General features: G+C 39.4%; 1 protein-coding gene and 1 long non-coding RNA gene across 8 annotated transcripts in view; both read left to right on the forward strand.

Moving 5' to 3' along the window:
• EYA3 (EYA transcriptional coactivator and phosphatase 3) overlaps nucleotides 1-19,568 on the forward strand; it is a 121,709-nt gene that overhangs the window by 70,219 nt on the left and 31,922 nt on the right. For all 7 annotated transcript variants that reach the window (XM_055261313.2, XM_055261310.2, XM_063631444.1 and 4 more), the window contains 5 exons: nucleotides 2,638-2,723; nucleotides 6,583-6,766; nucleotides 9,114-9,253; nucleotides 15,779-15,862; nucleotides 18,577-18,666. In XM_055261313.2, coding sequence (XP_055117288.1) covers nucleotides 2,638-2,723; nucleotides 6,583-6,766; nucleotides 9,114-9,253; nucleotides 15,779-15,862; nucleotides 18,577-18,666 — 584 coding nt within the window. The remainder of the gene's footprint in view (nucleotides 1-2,637; nucleotides 2,724-6,582; nucleotides 6,767-9,113; nucleotides 9,254-15,778; nucleotides 15,863-18,576; nucleotides 18,667-19,568) is intronic.
• Nucleotides 1-19,568, forward strand: part of LOC134735618 (uncharacterized) — a 290,658-nt gene that overhangs the window by 44,130 nt on the left and 226,960 nt on the right. The gene's annotated exons all lie outside the window — the stretch shown is intronic.

The following is a 19,568-nucleotide window of genomic DNA, read 5'->3' on the forward strand; positions in this document are numbered from 1 at the left end:
GGGCTTGGTGGTACATGCCTGTATTACCAGCTACTTGGGAAACTGAGGCAGGAGGATTCTTGAACCCGGGAGGCGGAGGTTGCAGTGAGCCGAGACTGCACCATTGCACTCCAGCCTGGGCAACAACAGTGATACTTGTCTCAAAAAAAAAGAAAAAAAGAAGATATGGAGAAGGTAGGACAGAATTAAAGATCAGTAGGTGAAAAAGAGGATTGTATGCCAGGACCAGGGCCAGAAGAAAACTGAACTAAAAATGGACTTGCTGGGGAAGATAAACGATTAAATCAATTCTTTATTTTATTTCCCACCTTAAATCACCTATGTTCAGTCTGTTTTATTGCAGGCCTGCCTAGGATAATGTACTGATAACAAAATCTGGAAACTATTCAAAATTCTTTTCCCACAAGAATGGTTAAAACCATTTACAGAGTCGGTTACCCTGTATATTGTCATGTTTTGATGCTTCCTCTTAGGAAAAAGGATGGCTTAAGCCACAGTAGAAAAGAAGGTGAATATTGGTTGAAAGAAAATACCATCTGTAAAGTTATAAAACCTATTTCATTTAGTTGTTATGTTTAGGAAAGTAAGCGCTTAAGAGTCCTTTAGTTCCCCTGAAGCAAAACGTACTGTAGAAAATAAAGTTACTCTGGATAGTTAGGAAATTTGTTTTTGTTTTTGTTGTTTTAATTTTTTTTAATTTATTTTTTGAGACGAAGTCTCACTCTGTTGCCCAGGCTGGAGTGCAGTGGCGTGATCTCAGCTCACTGCAACCTCCACCTCCCGAGTTCAAGTGATTCTCCTGCCTCAGCTCCTGCATAGCTGGGATTACAGGTGCGCACCATCACACCTGGCTAATTTTTGTATTTTTAGTAGAGATGGGGTTTCATCATGTTGGCCAGGCTGGTCTCAAACTCCTGACCTCAGGTGATCCACCCACTTCAGCCTCCCAAAGTGCTGGGGTTACGGGCATGAGCCACCGTGCACCTGGCCATAGTTAGGGAATTTGAACCCTAGTTTAGCTGCTGACCCTGAGGAAGAAGGACTGGATGAAGAATTGGGAGATCCAAGTTGTCATTTTGGTTATCTTCCATTAGTTTTGCTGCTGTGGACAAGTTACTTTAACTCTTCTTTGTCCTAAGTTCTTCATCTTAAAGCTGGGGTTGCAGCAATATCTGTAACTGAACTCTCTTCTAGATTGTCTTCTAAGCCAAGTACCCTTAGGGAAATGGATGAAATTATCTAATTTTGACCAGAGCACTTAAGTTTCTATTGCATTTGTTCTCCTGCCCTGTTCTCAATGGAAGTTTTCTTACTAATTTTCTCTCTGGGGGACTTTGTTGTTAATGGGGTGGGTAGTCAGCTAGTCAGGTCTACCTGATGGTGAACCCATATGGTGTGTGCACCTGCAGTAGGAACCATGCCTAAGTGTGTTTATGATAAGTGAGGACAAGGAGTTTGAGAACAGTACTGATAATATCACTTACATTGTTCACCTGAGAAAAGTCACTGGTAAGTGCTAGTCATTGAGATTTTGATTAAAACCCTAGTAGAATGAACCTATGGTAGAAGAAGTATAAAACTTAACCCAAATTACTTGTCTTTATTTTATGTTTATTGTTTTATATGAATGGAAATCAGCATTTTCTTTCTTTTTTTCTTTTCTTTTTCTTTTTCTTTTTTTTTTTTTGAGATAGAGTCTTGCTCTGTCACCCAGGCTGGAGTGCAGTCGTGTGATTTTGGCTCATTGCAACCTCCACTTCCTGAGTTCAAGTGATTCTCATGTCTCAGCCTCCTGAGTAACTGGGATTACAGGCCCGTGCCCACCATACCCAGTTAATTTTTATATTTTTAGCAGAGATGGGGTTTCACCATGTTGGCAAGGCTGGTCTCAAACTCCTGGCCTCAAATGATCTGCCTGCCTCGGCCTCCTAAAGTGCTGGGATACAGGCATGAGCCACCACACCTGGCCTCAAATTACTTAAGACAGCCCAAGTAGCATATAAGGTACATTTTTACCTGACCAGAGTAATATTTAATATTTTCTGAGTTTTTCCAGGCTCATTGTTAAAGTCTCTAAATGCTACGTCATTGTGTTTATTGATCCACATTAGTAATCTGTTATTTGAGTAGAACTCAAGAAGCAATTCTAAATGCTTTGGAATTTGGAGGAGCAGCTCTATTTCTCATGTAATTATGTTGTATTAGGAAAGGCATAACTTGGGGCAAGTGACAGTAAACAGTATCACAGTGTAAGACTTACCAGAGTTCTACTACTTTACAGTAGGTCATATTGCAGGTGAGTCATTTTTCAGCCTCTGGAGAAGATGGACTGGAGGAATTGGATTTAGCTGTGATTTCATTGATATTATTAGTATGAGCTGTAAATTGAATATATATCCTTTTAGGCCTTTAGTAAGAAGAATTGAAGACTCAAGTTGAAACAGAAAGATGTTTCAAATGTTTTGTTTTTAACCAAGTGTAAATGTAGCTATCCCATACAAAAAAGCAAAACGAGTGTGTTTCCTTTGCCAATGTTATCTCCTTATAAATCTGTTCACTTAAAATATATCTATTTTCAGTTTCTTCTAACCTTTTACATAATATCTTTAATATCTTTTAACCCCATCAATCCTCTAGCTTCAAGCACAAATGCAAGCCTGATATCTACTTCTTCTACAATTGCCAATATTCCAGCAGCAGCAGTAGCCAGCATCTCAAACCAGGTATGGTGCTACTTTTGTTCATCCTGTTGTGATAGAGTTCATCTAGCTTGCTCTTTCTTCTTTCCATGGTCAATTTGCCTATCTAAGAAACAACCAGGAAGAGTATGGGCTGTGGAGACTTTTTTCTGGATACCTTCAGAACTTGGACCCTGGATGGCATCTTGGGCTACTGTCTAGTTTTTGTTGTTCCTCTGCTGAGTCTCTCTACAATATGGTTATGTCTGTTCCTTTACTGTGTTTGTCTTCACTTCCTACTCTGCCCCTACTAGAATGTAAGCTGCATGAAGGTAGGGATTTATTTTTCTATTTTGTTCATTTACATATTCCGAGAGTATAGAAAAATGCCTGCCACTTACATCAAAGGCACTTAGTAAATATTTATGGAATGAACAACTCATTCTTTATGAATTTTTTGTGGTCTGTTCTTGATCACTGTTATGTTAACTATGCTTAGGAGATCACTAGTAACACCTTCAGTGTTAGTTCTAGAGTTTTTTATTTTTGTTTTATTTGTTTTCTCTACAGCAATTATCATCACCACTGTCTCCTTGGATCTTTTCCTGTCTACAGTTAACAGTACTATTCTGGTTATTATACTGGTTTTGCTTTTTTTTTTTTTTTTTTTTTTTTAAGATGGAGTCTCACTCACTCTATCTCCCAGGCTGGAGTACAGTGGTGCAATCTTGGCTCACTGCAACCTCCGCCTCTCAGGTTCAAGTGATTCTCCTGCCTCAGCCTCCTGAGTAGCTGGAACTATAGTCATGTGCCACCATGTCCAGTTAATTTTTGTGTTTTTAGTAGAGATGAGGTTTCACACGTTGGCCAGGCTGGTCTCAAACTCCTGACTTAGAGTGAGCCGCGCCCGCCTTGGCCTCCGAAAGTGCTGGGATTACAGGCGTGAGCCACTGTGCCCCGCCATTTATTCTTTAGTCCACAAATATTTATTGAGCTCCCACCTGTGTACCTGGTATTTTTCTAAGGACTGTCTCTTTCCGTCTCATAGCTCATCTTTTTGACCCTGTCTTTGAACGTGGACAGTTTCTATTTGGTTTTTCCACATGTTAATTAGTTCATCCACAGGGGTATTTAACCACATAATGTCCATTTACTGTTGCCAAAGATTCTAATCCTCCCTCATGATATTTACAGCTTCCACCTGATTGACATTTTTTCTTTAATGTCTTGCTGTTTCCCTAAGTTCAACGTATCTAAAATCAGACTTTTATTCCAGCCCTTTTTATGTCTGTTTGTCTTCCAGAAGCAAAACCACTTTTCCCTGACTTCTTAATTCTTGTTAGTGATACAGCATTTTTCTTAATAAACATAGGCCTAAAACCAGACCAGATATCTTCCATTATTTTTCTCACAACCTTACCCAATCTGGTCATTTCTCAAAATCTTTGAGAAGAATTTCTTTTCCTTTTTGCTATCGTCTCCCATGTTTTGGTATTTTCCCCTTTAATCCTGAATTACCATGGTTAATTGCTCATTTTATTTCCAGTTTTTTCCTCCTTGTGCCTGTTCATTCTCTAAAATACTATCTCATTAATTTTTTCTAAATCCCACTTTTTATCATGTTACTGACCTGCTCAGAATATTTTCATGTTTTTTGTTTGTTTGTTTGTTTTTTGAGACAGAGTCTCGCTCTGTCACCCAGGCCAGAGTGCAGTGGCGCAATCTCTGCTCACTGCAAGCTCTGCCTCCCGGGTTCACGCTATTCTCCTTCTTTTCATGTTTTTATTTGTTGGTTTGAATTTGAGAGTCCCCATTCCCTATTCCCTAGCCCACAGGCTATATACTATTGCCTAAAGAATCCAAGTCGTATTGCTTTACCAATCATTCAGGCCTACAGAGGTCCCTTGTTTCAACCAGACTCAGCATCTGTGGCCCCTGAATAAAATCTCCTCAGAGCCTATTCATGTTCTTACTTTCTCTGCCCATTAATCTAGAAAGCTTCTTTACCATCACACTTTACAGTGATAGTTGTCTGTTCTGTATTTCAGTCATTTGACATATTTTATTGCCATTTTGTTGTCTGTCTTCTCTCCTGCTAGATTTTTAACTCCCTTGAGTTCTGCTAGTGTGACTTATTCTTTTCTTTAATATTTCCTTCTTCTGCCCATGCACAAATACACACATACATAGAATTATATTTGGTTTATGGTAGATACCCAATGACTAATTAGAAATAATTGATCTGATTAGTTAGCTTTTTCCTACTTGCCATCAATATCAGTGTCAATGGAATTTTTTTAGCTGTGTATTTGAACTGTCATACCTAGTTTTTTTTACAGCTTTATTAGGGAGTAATTGACATATAGTAAACTACACAGATTTAAATTGTACAGTTTAGTAAGTTTTGCCATATATGTGCCTGTGAAACCAAAAGTTTTATCCCAATATTTTAGGAAAACTTTTTTTTTTTTTTTTTTTGAGACAGAGTCTTACTCTGTTGCCCAGTCTGGAATGCAGTGGTATGATCTCAGCTCACTACAAACTCTGTCTCCCAGGTTCAAGCGATTCTCCTGCCTCATCTTCCCTAGTAGCTGGAACTACAGGCGCATGCCACCATGCCTGGCTAATTTTTGTATTTTTAGTAGGGACTAGGTTTCGCCATGCTGGTCAGGCTGGTCTCAAACTCCTGACTTCATGTGATCTGCCTGCCTCAGCCTCCCAAAATGCTGGAATTATAGGCGTGAGCCACCGTGCCCGGCCTTTTTTTTTTTTTTTTTTTTTTGAGGCAGTGTGTCACCTAGGCTGGAGTGCAGTGGCATGATCTTGGTTCATTGCAAACTTTGCCCCCTGGGCTCAAGTGATCCTCCCACCTCAGCCTCCCGAATAGCTGAGACCACAGGCATGCATCACCATGCCTGGATTTTTGTTTGTTTGTTTGTATTTTTAGTAGAGAGAAGGTCTCACTGTTTTGGCCAGGCTGGTCTCGAACTCCTGAGCTCATGTGATCCTCCCACCTCGTCCTCCCAAAGTGCTGGGATTACAGGCATAAGCCACTGTGCCTGGCCAGGAAACTATTTTTAAAGAAAACTTGATTGTTTTAGGTAGATAATCAGGTTGTTTTTTGTTTGTTTTGTTTTGAGACAGCGTCTCGCTTTGTCACCCAGGCTGGAGTGCAGTGGTGCAATCTCGGCTCACTGCAACCTCCACTTTCCAGTTTCAAGCGATTCTCGTGCCTTAGCCTCCCAAGTAGCTGGGATTTCAGGCATGTGCTACCGCGCCCGGCTAATTTTTATATTTTTAGTAGAGACAGGGTTTCACCATGTTGGCCAGGCTGGTCTTGAACTCCTGACCTGAAGTGATTCACCCATCTCGGCCTTCCAAAGTGCTGAGATTACAGGCATGAGCCACCGCACCCAGCTGATAATCAGTTTTTAAATTAAGGCACTTTAATGTAGGATATGTGCTTTTTTTGTTTGCTTAAGTTTAAGTTTTGTTTTGTTGTCCTTAGAAATGCTATTATCTAGTGCAACAGTTTGTAAACCTCTTAGAGGAGAATCTTTCCCTCAAATTCTTGCAAAAATTTGGTACATAAAACTGGGGGAACAGGCTGTTAGAATAGAAAAAGGGACACTATGTGTATGTTTATGAGAGTACAGAGGACCCGTCCCTCTCAGCATTCTCCTCATTCCAAGACTGCTCCTGGGACATCTCTTGACTCAGGTTTCCACAGAATGCATTTGGAAAATCATTGATTTAGATTGGAGACTTTTAGATAGGTAAATGAGAGTCAAATTAATGTTTTAGAAAAATAATTATGAATAAGAAAGTGGGAGAAGAAAGCCTCTTGTGTTGAGATTAATGTATGCTATAAGAGTCTTGTTTTCTTATTTCCTTTGGCCTGTAGGATTATCCCACCTACACTATTCTTGGTCAGAATCAGTACCAGGCCTGCTACCCCAGCTCCAGCTTTGGAGTCACAGGTCAGACTAACAGTGATGCAGAGAGCACCACATTAGCAGCGACCACATACCAGTCGGAGAAGCCTAGTGTCATGGCGCCTGCACCTGCAGCACAGAGACTTTCCTCTGGTAAGCACTGCTGCTCTGAAAACTTTGGCTTAAGGTCACTTCATTCAACAGTTGTTTTTAGGCAACGGTAAGGATGATTTTGTTCTGTCTTAAGTCATTGTTACCATGCTTTTGGCTTTCCCTCTCAGGTGAGGAGTACTGGAAGCAGGCTATGAGTCGTTGGTAGGCTGAATGTATACCTGATGCTGAGAACAGAACAGAAAAGTATCAAGAACTAAAAGACTGTTTCTGACTCGTACTCTGCCCTCCCTGTAGCTTTAACCCACTTGTCACAGGGAGCTTCAGCATGTTATAATATTTTGTAAAAGTTGGAGGACTCCAATTTTAATCTTGTGCAGGTTTTGAACTGCTGCTAAGGCCTCAGAGCCATAGTTCTTTCTATGTCCTGGATCCCTTTAAGATTCTGAGGAAATGGCTGGGCGCGGTGGCTCACGCCTGTAATCCCAGCACTTTGGGAGGCCGAGGCGGGCAGATCACGAGGTCAGGAGATCGAGACCATCCTGGCCAACACAGTGAAACCCCGTCTCTACTAAAAATACAAAAAATTAGCCGGGCGTGGTGGTGGGCGCCTGTAGTCCCAGGTACTCGGGAAGCTGAGGCAGGAGAATGGCTTGAACCCGGGAGGCGGAGCTTGCAGTGAGCCGAGATTGCGCCACTGCACTCCAGCCTGGGCGACAGAGCGAGACTCCATCTCAAAAAAAAAAAAAAAAAAAAAGATTCTGAGGAAAGCATTGTCCTTTTCCCTCAGAGAAATACATACAATTTAACCTATAATTTCAGGAGGCTCACAGTTCTGAAGTGTATCAATGAATTACAGTGTCCAACTTAAAAGCGTTTGACATAAAAGCTTAGACACACATTTAATAAACACATATATACACACACTTTTTATTTATATTTAATGAAAATTTGGTAGTTGGCTTTCACATCATGTGGTTTGAGGAAAGCACTGTTTATCATTGGCACTGATGCGTGTTTAGAAACAGTGCTATATAACAATGGAACAGTTTTCTGTGCGGTTCACCATACAAGTCTAATAAGTGGACGTACAAATGGTCGCCACTTCAAACTTACATAAATTTGAAATAATTACAAGTGTTGATTAAAAAACTAAGGTTTTAAAGTCATTTTTCTAAATATCTTTGTTATTCATAACAATTTTAACTTTTGAATAATGGAGAATTTCAAACATAGGGAAAAGTTGCAAGGCTAGTGTGATGATGAACGCTTACATATCCATCATTCATCTTCAGCAGTTATCAACTTGTAGACAATTTTGTTTCAGCTATACATCATCTAGCTCCCTCCCCAGATTCCAGGCATTGTTCTCTAAAAGATAAGTACGGTACTCGTTAACATAACCACAATGGCATTATCCCATCTTTAAAAGTTCAATATTAATAATGTCTTAATTTTGTATTATCAAGTACCAAAATGTATTTGTATTTCCAGCTTTCTCATAAATGTTATGAGTTTTGTTTCCCTTTTGTTTAAAGTAGGATCCAACCTATTCCACAATGTATACATATTTCAAAACAACATAAAGCATATACAGTTTTTATCATATTAGTAAATAGAAATAATAAATAAATAGAAAATTTGAGGAGGGAAAATTAGGATCCAAATATAAGGTCCATAAATTGTGATTGGTAGTTATGGGTATTTTGTGTTTCATCTCTATTTTAACCTATAAATCCTCCCGTCTCTTTTTCTCCCCCTTGTAGTTTGTTTTTTGAAGAAACTGGAGTGTTGATCCCATACTGTTTCCCAGTCTGAATTTTGACAGTTATATCCTCATAAGGTGGTTTAACATGCCCTGCTGCCTTCTGTATTTTATTGTAAATTGGTGAATGAACAGTTGTTTTCAACTGTTGGCAATGTATGGAAACATTTTTGGTTGTTACACTAGGTGGAGGGGTGCTTCTAGCATCTAGTGGGTAGATGCTAAGGATACTGCTTAACCAAACATCCTATAATGCACAAGACATCCCCCCACAACACATAATTATCTGATCCAAAATGTCAGTTGTGCCAGGTTGAGAAACTCTGATCTACAAGTTTGACCATGAAGATTCAGGTTCAGCTTTTTCTTGGCAAAACAACTTCCTTGATATTTTCTTCCATCATGCGGTAAGCATATAAAGTCTGGTTATAACTTTTCTGATGTTAGCCAGTGCTGATGCTCAATGCCTAGATGTACACTTCATAATTGCTTACATAAGGTTTAGCTTTCCAACCTTTATCCCTGCATTATGACTCACGAGGGCAGAGTCCGCTAACCCTCTTCCTGCCCTGATTCTTATAGCCTGTGACTCCTGACAACATATGTCTCACTTTTTCTTTCCAGGAGAACCTTCTACAAGCCCATCTTTGTCCCAGACTACACCAAGTAAAGATACTGATGATCAGTCCAGGAAAAACATGACTAGCAAGAACCGGGGCAAGAGGAAAGCTGATGCCACTTCTTCCCAAGACAGTGAATTAGAAGTATGAGAAGAAACTGATTTGAGTTACCTACTTTGTTTTTTTCTCACTTCTTAAGTTTATCAAACATGTTTTTGAAGCTCACAGAGATAATGTGGACTATGTTATGTGCCCTTTAATTCCTGAGCAAAATAAACTGAATTGGCCACGTAAAAAGAAAAAATGTAAAAAGAACAAATTATTCTGTATATTCCAGAAGAGAACAGAAACAATTCATCATATTCAGAAAGCAGAGGGAGTTACAAGTAAGGTCATACTGTTCTCTATTTAAAATTTTAAAAGGGTCAGGTGCGGTGGCTCACGCCTGTAATCCCAGCACTTTGGGAGGCTGAGGCGGGAGGATCGCTTGAGACCAGCATAGGCAACATAGTTAGACCCCCATCTCTAAAAATATATATATACAAAAATTAGCTGCACATCTATAGTCCCACCTACTTGGGAAGCTGAGATGGGAGGATCACTTGAGCCTGGCAGGTTGAGGCTGCAGTGAGCTATGATCGGGCCGCTGCACTCCAGCCAGGGCAACAGAGTGAGACTCTGTCTCAAAAAGAAAAGAGAAAAGAAAAGAAATTTAAAAGGAAAGGACTAGAGTGCTTTTAGCCAAGTTTCTGTAAGACGCAAACAGATCTGGTAACTTATTAATGAGACTAGTGCTGATTTATTCTGTAGTGTAAGTACTATATGAGTTTATGATGAACATACATTTGACCTCATCATTAAAGACATAAAGGTCATGCAGAGTGCTAAAAATGTGGAGTTTTTGTATTATCTTTTTGTTTTCTGTTTTTCTATAGTGCTATTATTTAATGAGAGGAAAATACATATTTAACTATGAATCTATTGATAAGTGCTCTTAAGACATAGGTGAACTGAGGCTGTATTTGAAGCCTTTCTCTCTTTTCAGAGGTTTGGAGTGAAGAAGAAAGAAAGAAAAAGTAAATTTCTGATATATTTCTTAGGAAAAACTGAAAACTCATTTTTTAATTGTCTAAAATATACATAAAATTTACCATTTTAGCCATTTTTAAGTATACGATTTAGTGTCATTATACATTCACAATATTGTATAACCATCACCACTGTATATTTCTAGAACTTTTTCATGATTCCAAATGAAAACTCTGTACCCATTAAGCAGTAACTCCCCATTCTCCCCTTCTTCTAACCTCTGGTAACCTCTATTCTACTTTCTGTCTTTGACTGCTTATTCTAGATATCTCATATAAGTGGAATCACAGAAAAATGTATCCTTTTGTGCCAGACTTATTTCATTTACCATAATGGTTTGTTGTTGTTGTTGTTGTTTTGAGATGGTCTCTCAGGCTGGAGTGCAGTGGCACGATCTCGGCTTACCGCAACCTCTGCCTCCCGAGTTCAAGTGATTCTCCTACCTCAGCCTCCAGAGTAGCTGGATTATAGGTGCACACCAGCACGCCTGGCTAATTTTTGTATTTTTAGTAGAGACAGGGTTTCAACATGTTGGTCAGTCTGTTCTCAAACTCCTGACCTCGTGATCTGCCTGCCTTGGCCTCCCAAAGTGCTGGGATTACAGACGTGAGCCACCACGCCCTGCGTACCATAATGTTTTTAAGGTTCATCCATGTTGTAGCACATACCAGAATTTCATTCCTTTTTGTGTCTGAATATTTTATTATATGTATATACCACATTTTGTTTATCCATTCATCTGTTGAGGGACACTTGGGGTTTTTCACCTTTGTGCTATTGTGAGTAATGCTGCTTTGACCATTGGTGTACAATTATCTTTCTGAGTGCATCTTATCAATTCTTTTTAGTATATATGTAAGAGTGGAATTGCTGGATGCTATTGTAATTCTGTGCTCCACTTTTTGAGAAACCACCAAACTATTTTCCATTGTGGCTGCACGGTTTTATGCTCTCACCAGCGATACATAAAGGTTCCAATTTGTTCACATCCTCACCAACACTTGTTATTTCCCGTTTTTTTGATAATAGCTATTCTAATGGATGTGAAGTGGTATCTTATTGTGGCTTTGATTTGCACTTCCCTAGTGCAGTGGCACAATCTCGGCTCACTGCAACCTCTGCCTCCCAGGTTCAAGCAATTCTTGTGCCTCAGCCTCCTGAGTAGCTGGGATTACAGGCACATGCCACCAAGCCTGGTTAATTTTTGTATTTTTAGTAGAGACAGGGTTTCACCGTGTTGGCCAGGCTGGTCTTGAACTCCTGACCTCAGGTGATCCACCCACCTCAGCCTCCCAAAGTGCTGGGATTACAGACATGAGCCACTGTGCCCTGCCCTTTGCCCACTTTTAAACTTGATTGTTTGGTTTTCCATTGTTGAGTTGTAGGAGTTCTTTATATATTCTATATTAATATTCTAGAATATTCTAGATTATTAATCCCTTATATTAATCAGATATATAATCTTCAAATATTTTCTCCCATTCTGTAGGTCATCTTTTCACTCTCAATTTTTGTGCTTTGAAGCACAAAAATTTTTAATGTTTAGGAAGTCTGATTTCTATTATTGCTGTGCTTTTGGTCTAATACTTGTTGTTTCTTTTTGTTTTGTTTTCTTGGTGTAATACTTAATACAAGGTTATGAAGATTTTTATGTATTTTTTCTGAGATTTTCATCGTTTAGCTCTTAACTTTAGGCTGTTCTCCATTTTGAGTTAATTTTGTATATGGTATAAGATAATGGTCTAACTTTATTATTTTGCATATGGATATCCAGTTTTCCCAGCACTACTTGTTGAAAAGACGTTCCTTATTGAATGGTTTTGGCATCCTATTAAAAATATGACTTATGATGTTGGCTGTAGGTTAAATACTAAAAGAAGGTAAAAAACTAAACTAAGAAAAAAGACAAAGAAAAATTGATGATATTTGTAAGGCTTTATTTCTAGACGTTCGGTTTATTTCATTCGTCTGTATGTCTATCCTTATGCTAGTACCACACTGTTTTGGTTACTGTAAGTTTCGAAATTAGGAAGTGTGAATTCTTCAACTTTGTTCTATTTCAAGACAGTTTTGGCTTTTTGGGTTCCTTGAGATTCATAAGAATTTTAGAATGCAATTTTCTATTTTTTAAAAAACTACTATTGGATTTTGATAGGGATTGCGTTGAATTTGTAGATTGGTTTGGGTAGTATTGTCTTCTTTACAGTATTAGGTCTTCTAATCCATGAACATAGATGTCTTTCCATTTATTTAGCTATGCCTACTTGGTTAAATTTATTCCTAAGTATTTTCTTTTTCATGCTATCACAGAAGGTCTTTAAATTTCCTTTTCAAATTATTCATTGCAAGTATATAGAAATACAGCTGATTGGCCGGGCGCAGTGGCTCAATCTGTAATCCCAGCACTTTGGGAGGCTGAGGTGGGCAGATCACAAGGTCAGGAGTTCAAGACCGGCCTGACCAACATGGTGAAACCCTGTCTCTACTAAAAATACAAAAATTAGCCGGGCATGGTGGCAGGCGCCTGTAACCCCAGCTACGCGGGAGGCTAAGGCAAGAGAATTGCTTCAACCCGGGAGGCGGAGGTTGCAGTGAGCCGAGATCGTACCACTGCACTCCAGCCTGGGCGACAGAGCAAGACTCTGTCTCGGAAAAAAAAAAGAAAGAAATACAGCTGATTTCTGAATTTATTTATTAGCGTTAACAATTTTCTCTGGGTTATTTAAGGTTTTCTACATATAAGATCACATCGGCCAGGCACAGTGGCTCACGCCTGTAATCCCAGCACTTTGTGGGCAGATCACCTGAAGTCAGGAGTCTGAGACCAGCCTGGTCAACATGGCAAAACCCTGTCTCTACTGAAAGTACAAAAATAAAAAAAAATTAGCCAGATCTGGTGGTGCACACCTGTAATCCCAGCTACTTGGGAGGCTGAGGCAGGAGAATGGCTTGAACTTAGGAGGTGGAGGTTGCAGTGAGCCCAGATTGCGCCACTACACTTCAGCCTGGGTGACAGAGCGACACTGTTTCTCAAAAAAAAAAAAAAAAAAAAAGATTATGTCATCTGCAAACAGATAATTTTGCTTCTTCCTTTCCAAATTGGATGTCTCTTTCCCCTTTCTTGCCAAATCTCTCTGGCTAGAACTTCCAGTACTATGTTGAATAGAGGTGGCAAAAACAGACATCCTTGTCTTATTCTTGATCTCAGGAGTAAAACTTTCAGTCTTTCACCACTAGGTGTGATACTAGTTATGGATTTATTTTTATTTATTTATTTATTTATTTATTTATTTTCTGGAGATGGAGTCACGCTCTGTCACCCAGTCTGGGGTGCAGTGGCGTGATCTCAGCTCACTGCAACCTCCGCCTCCCAGGTTCAAGCGATTCTCCTGCCTCGGCCTCCTGAGTAGCTGGGATTACGGGCGCATGCCACCACATCCGGTTAATTTTTTGTGTTTTTAGTAGAGACGGGGTTTCACCATGTTGGCCAGGATGGTCTCGATCTCCTGACATTGTGATCCACCCGCTTTGGTCTCTCAAAGTGCTGTGATTACAGGCATGAGCCACCGTGCCCGGCTAGTTACGGATTTTTTTTATATGGCCTTTATCATATTGATAACATTCCCTTCTATCCCTCATTTATTGAAAAAATAATAAACTAAGAATAGAAAAGGTGTTGAATGTTGTCAGATGCATTTTCTGCATCAGTTGAGATTATCATGTAGCTTTTCCCCCCTCTGTTCTATTAATGTGATATATTACTTTGCATAATTTTTTTTCCAATAAGCCTTTTGCACTCCTAATTAATTTTTTTATGTTGAATGAACCATCCTTACATCCTTATGTTCTGGGAACTAATCTCACTTGGTTATGATGTTTAATTCTTTTTTCTTTTTTTGAGACAGAACCTCTCTCTGTTTCCCACGCTGGAGTGCAGTGGCACAATCTCGGCTCACTGCAACCTCTGCCTCCTGGGTTCAAGTGATTCTCCTGTCTCAGCCTCCCAAGTAGCTGGGACTACAAGTGTGCACCACCACACCCAGCTAATTTTTGTATTTTTAGTAGAGATGGGGTTTCACCAGGTTGGCCAGGCTGGTCTCGAACTCCTGACCTCAGGTGATCCACCTGCCTCGGCCTCACAAAGTGCTGGAATTATAGGCGTGAGCCACCTTGCCCTGCCATGATGTTTAATTCTTTTAATATGCTGCTGAATTTGGTTTACCTCTGTTTTGTTTAGTTTTATAGATGTGTGGTTTTTTGGGTTTTTTTGTTTTTTTGGTTTTTTTGGGACAGGGTCTCACTTTGTTGCCCAGACTGGAGTGTAGTGGTGTGGTCCCTGCACACTGCATCCTTGACTTCCCATGCCCAAGTGATCCTCCTGCCTCAGCCTCCCAAGTAGCTGGGACTACCGGCATGCACCACCGGAACTGGGTAGTTTTTGTGTTTTTTTGTAGAGACGGTGTTTTGCCATGTTGCCCAGGCTGGTCTCAAACTCCTGGGCTCAAGCGATCTGCCTGCTTCAGCCTCTCACAGTGCTAGGTTTACAGGTGTGAGCCACTGTGCCTGGCCTGTTGAGTATTTTTATGTTGATTTTCACAAGAGATGTTGGTCTATAGTTTTCTTACAGTGCCTTAGTCTGACTTTGGTATCAGGATAATGCCAGCCTCATTGCATTAGTCAGGAAGTATTCCCTCCTCTTCCAGTTTTTGTAAGAGTTTAAGGAGGATTCGTGTTAATTCTGTAAATGTTTGGAAGAACTCACCATTAAAACCATCTTATCTTGGGCTTTTCTTTGTTGGGATGTTTTTAATTATGCATTCAATCTCCTTACTAGTTATAGCTCTTACCGGATTTTGTATTCCTTCTTGAGACAGTTTTGGTACTTTATGCTATGTATTTCTAGGAATTTGACCATTTCACCTGGGTTACCCAATCTCTTGGTATACAACTGTGCATGGTATTCTCTTGTAATCCTTATTTCTATAAAACTGGTAGTGATGTCCCCACTTTCATTTCTGATTTTAGTCATTTGAATCTTCTCTTTTTTTCCCTTAGTCAATTTAGCCAAAGGTTGTGAATTTTATAGATATTTTCAAAGAACCAACTTTTTGTTTCATTGATTTTTCTGTTGTTTTTGTAGTCTCTCTTTTATTTATCTCTGCTCTAACCATTGTTATTTCCTTCCTACTGCTAGCTTTATGTTTCTTTTTCTCTTTTTCTAGTTTCTTAAGATATGCAATTAGGTCATAGATTTGGGATCATTTGTCTCTTTTAATGTATGTATAAAATACATATATATAAAAAATGTAATGCATATATATAAAATAAGCTATAATTTTTCCTGTTAGCACTGCTTTCACTGTATTCCACAAATCTAATGTTTTATTTCTGTTTTCATTCACCTCAAGGTATATTCTGATTTCACTTATGATTTCTTCTTTGATCCATTGGTTGTTTAGTATTGTATTGTTTAATTCCTACATATTTGTGAACTTCCCAGTTCTCTTTCTGTTATTGATTTCTAGTTTCATTCCATTGTAATTGGAAAATATACTCATTTTTTATATTTTCTTTCCTCAGCGGGTATTTCTATGGGACTTGGATGAAACCATCATCATCTTCCACTCGCTTCTTACTGGATCCTATGCCCAGAAATATGGAAAGGTAATTTGAGTCTTCTTTGTTGTAACTGTCCCTCTTCTGACTATATAGTCAGTCCCTCTTCTGACACATAACAAATTATTTCTCTGCTACCCCTGTTGGCTGACTTTTCACTTCCCATGTAAAACTTCAACAAATGGCTTGCAAATGGCTTGTATTAGGCAGGCTACGTGGTCAGGCAGAATTGATGGTAAAGCTAGAAACTACTAGAACCAGTGCTGAAAGCTGAAGTTGTAGGAGAATGGCATTTTGTAAAGATTGAAGTATAGAAATGAGGCTCAAAACAGAGCAGAGTCTCAAAATTGTATTAATAAATTCCAGAGGCTGTCTTATTCCTTAACACACTTTTAACAGCCCAAATTGAACATTTTATTTAGCCAAATATATGCCAGATATATATAAGTAAAATATATAGATAAAATATCTTTCTAAAATAGATTACATCCCTTTTTAAACTAAATACACCAAACAAAACTTGTTATATCTTCAGTGTACATATCAGTTTTAACAGAAGGATGGGCTGTTTTGAGACTATTAGGCTGTGTATTTCTATTCTAAATTACCTCCAAGCTCATGTTTTTCAGTTTATATGAATAAATTTTATACAAATATCTGCACCCCAGCCAGGTACAGTGGCGTGCACCTGTAGTCTCAACTACTCAGGAAGCTGAGTTGGGAAGATTGCTTGAGCCTAGGAGTTCGAATCCAGCTTGGGCAACTTATCAAGACCCCATCTCTAAAAATAAAAATATTTGCCTCCTTTGCCTGTCCTATTACTTCCAGTTATTTCATATTGTTACTAACGTTTTTGTTAGGAGGTGTGGGTTTTTTTTGTTTTGTTTTGTTTTGTTTTGAGAGAGTCTTGCTCTTGTCACCCAGGCTGGAGTACAGTAGCATGATCTCTGCTCACTGCAGCCTCTGCCTCTCGGGTTCAAATGATTCTCCTCCCTCAGCATCCCAAGAAGCTGGGATTACAGGCGCCCGTTACCATGCCTGGCTAATTTTGTTGTTGTTGTTGTTTTTTGAGACAGAGTCTCGCTCTGTCACCTGGGCTGGAGTGCAATGGCGCGATCTCGGCTCACTGCAGGCTCCGCCTCCTGGGTCCATGCCATTCTCCTGCCTCAGCCCCTTGAGTGGCTGGGACTACAGGTGCCCGTCACCACACCCAGCTAATTTTTAGTAGAGATGGCGATTCACCATGTTAGCCAGGATGGTCTTGATCTCCTGACCTCGCGATCCACCTGCCTTGGCCTCCCAAAGTGCTGGGATTACAGGTGTGAGCCACTGCGCCTGGCCAAAAAAAAAATTTTATGTCTTTACACGTACACATAATATTATTACATGAAAAACTTTTTTTTACATTATAAACAAACACTAAGCTTCATGGTGAAATTTTTGGCTTTGACATTTAAGTTCACCTTTGAGCCGAAGAAGATATAATAGGAAGAGCACAGGACTGGGAGTCAGAAGACCTGAATGTGAAAATACAATGTATATATCTTGTATTATATATATTATTATATAAGATATATATTAAAATAATAATGTAATAAGTATATTCATATAATATGTGAATATATTTACATAGTGATATAGTTTATATAAATTATATATTACTGTGTACATATAATGTATATATCTTATATAAATATATACAGTGATATAGATATGTGTATAAATACACAAACACACGCACACATTTTGAGACAGAGTCTCACTCTGTCACCCAGGCTGGAGTGCAGTGGTGCAGTCTCAGCTTACTGCAACCTCTGTTTCCTGGATTCAGGTGATTCTCCCACCTCAGCCTTCCAAGTACCTGGGACTGCAGGTGTGCACCACCATGCCCAGCTATTTCTGTGTTTACTTTTGAAGAGACATGGTTTCACCATGTTGCCCAGGCTAGTCTCAAACTCCTGGGCTCAAGCAGTCCGCCTGCCTTGGACTCCCAAAGTGCTAGGATTACAGGCATGAGCCACTGTACCCGGCCAAATTTTATTTTTTGTGGAGACGGGGGCCTTGCTTTGTTGCCCCAGCTAGTCTAGAATTCCTAGCCTTAAGCAGTCTTCCCGCCTCAGCCTCCCAAAATGCTGAGATCACAGGTGTGAACTAGCTACCTTGCCTGGTCAGCATTGTATCTTTTTAAAAACATTTTCTGACCAGGTGTGGTGGCTCACACCTGTAATCCTAGCACTTTGGGAGGCTGAGGGGGTGGATCACAAGGTCAGGAGATCAAGACCATCCTGGCTAACACAGTGAAACCGCGTTTCTACTAAAAATACAAAAAATTAGCCGGGCGTGGTGGCGGGTGCCTGTAGTCCCAGCTACTTGGGAGGCTGAGGCAGGAGAATGGCACGAACCCGGGAGGCAGAGCTTGCAGTGAGCCGAGATTGCACCACTGCACTCCAGCCTGGGTGACAGAGTGAGAATCCGTCTCAAAAAAAAAGAAAAAAAAACAAACATATTTTCTGTCCTCATTTATCTTTATGAAACTACTAATTTCTAGAAACTAAAGTCCTGAAATGTTTAACTGTCCATATCTTCTCTATTTTACAATCCTGGATTCTCATAACTATGAATGAAATTGCATCAATGATAGTTTGAAGCACAGTTGGGAGCTTGTGTGTTTTGGCATTGACCTAAAATAATTTTGAAATTTGAAGATTAGAACTAGGACTGTGACTACCAAGTCAAGGTGATTTTTTCTTACTGTCTTCTAGGACCCAACAGTAGTGATTGGCTCAGGTTTAACAATGGAGGAAATGATTTTTGAAGTGGCTGATACTCATCTATTTTTCAATGACTTAGAGGTAAGCATTTTAAATTGTTTCTGTGCTTCAGTGAGACATTTTATTCAGTAACTATTTAGAGCTTTTGCTTATTATATTTAGAAGATATGTGGTTAGATAGGGTGGATATGGAGAGACCAGCTGGCCACTAAGGCATACATACATAGTCTTAGAGAAATAGTACTTGTGGTTGGGTCACCACAGTTTTGGTTCTGACCTTCAATTTTATTGGCTCAAAAATTTGATTTTTGTTAGTTTATTTGGAGGTGATCTAGCACTAGGGGAAAGGCCAACCCATCAGGCAAAACACTGACATATAAACCAATATTCTAACTTAATAATCGATATTAAATAATACATATAAAGTGAGTTTGATTATTTGTACTCTCAATTATATTTTGACTTTTCTTCCGTTTTACATTCTTAAAGGATAGTCTCCTGATTTGTCGAATCTATAAATGGTTACTCCAACCTATCATATTTTATACATGTTTGTTGTTCATATGTAGGTTAACCTTGATATTCATAATAATTTTATAGTTAGATGCCAGAAAAACCAGGAAACACTAAGAGCTTCATGGTGAAATTTTTTGGCTTTGACATTTGAGTTCACCTTTGAGGTGAACACGGTGTAGCAGAAGGAGCACAGGACAGGGAGTCAGAAGACCAGAATGTGAATCTCACATAGGGAAAGTTATGTTCCCATTCTGGGCCTCAGTTACTCAGTCATCCTACACAGGAAACTACCAACAGTGGTTACCATCTATGGAGAGGGATGAGTTGCCAGGACACAAAGGTGGGAGGGAGTACACTTTTCACTTCATGTCCTTTGAATTTTGAGCTGTGTACTACATATTTTACCTAGTTTTAAAAATAGTGAAAATTTTAAAGTAAAGTAATATAGGATTTTATAGGCTGGGCGT

The sequence above is a fragment of the Symphalangus syndactylus genome, chromosome 22 (assembly GCF_028878055.3).
Source record: "Symphalangus syndactylus isolate Jambi chromosome 22, NHGRI_mSymSyn1-v2.1_pri, whole genome shotgun sequence".
NCBI lineage: Eukaryota > Metazoa > Chordata > Mammalia > Primates > Hylobatidae > Symphalangus > Symphalangus syndactylus.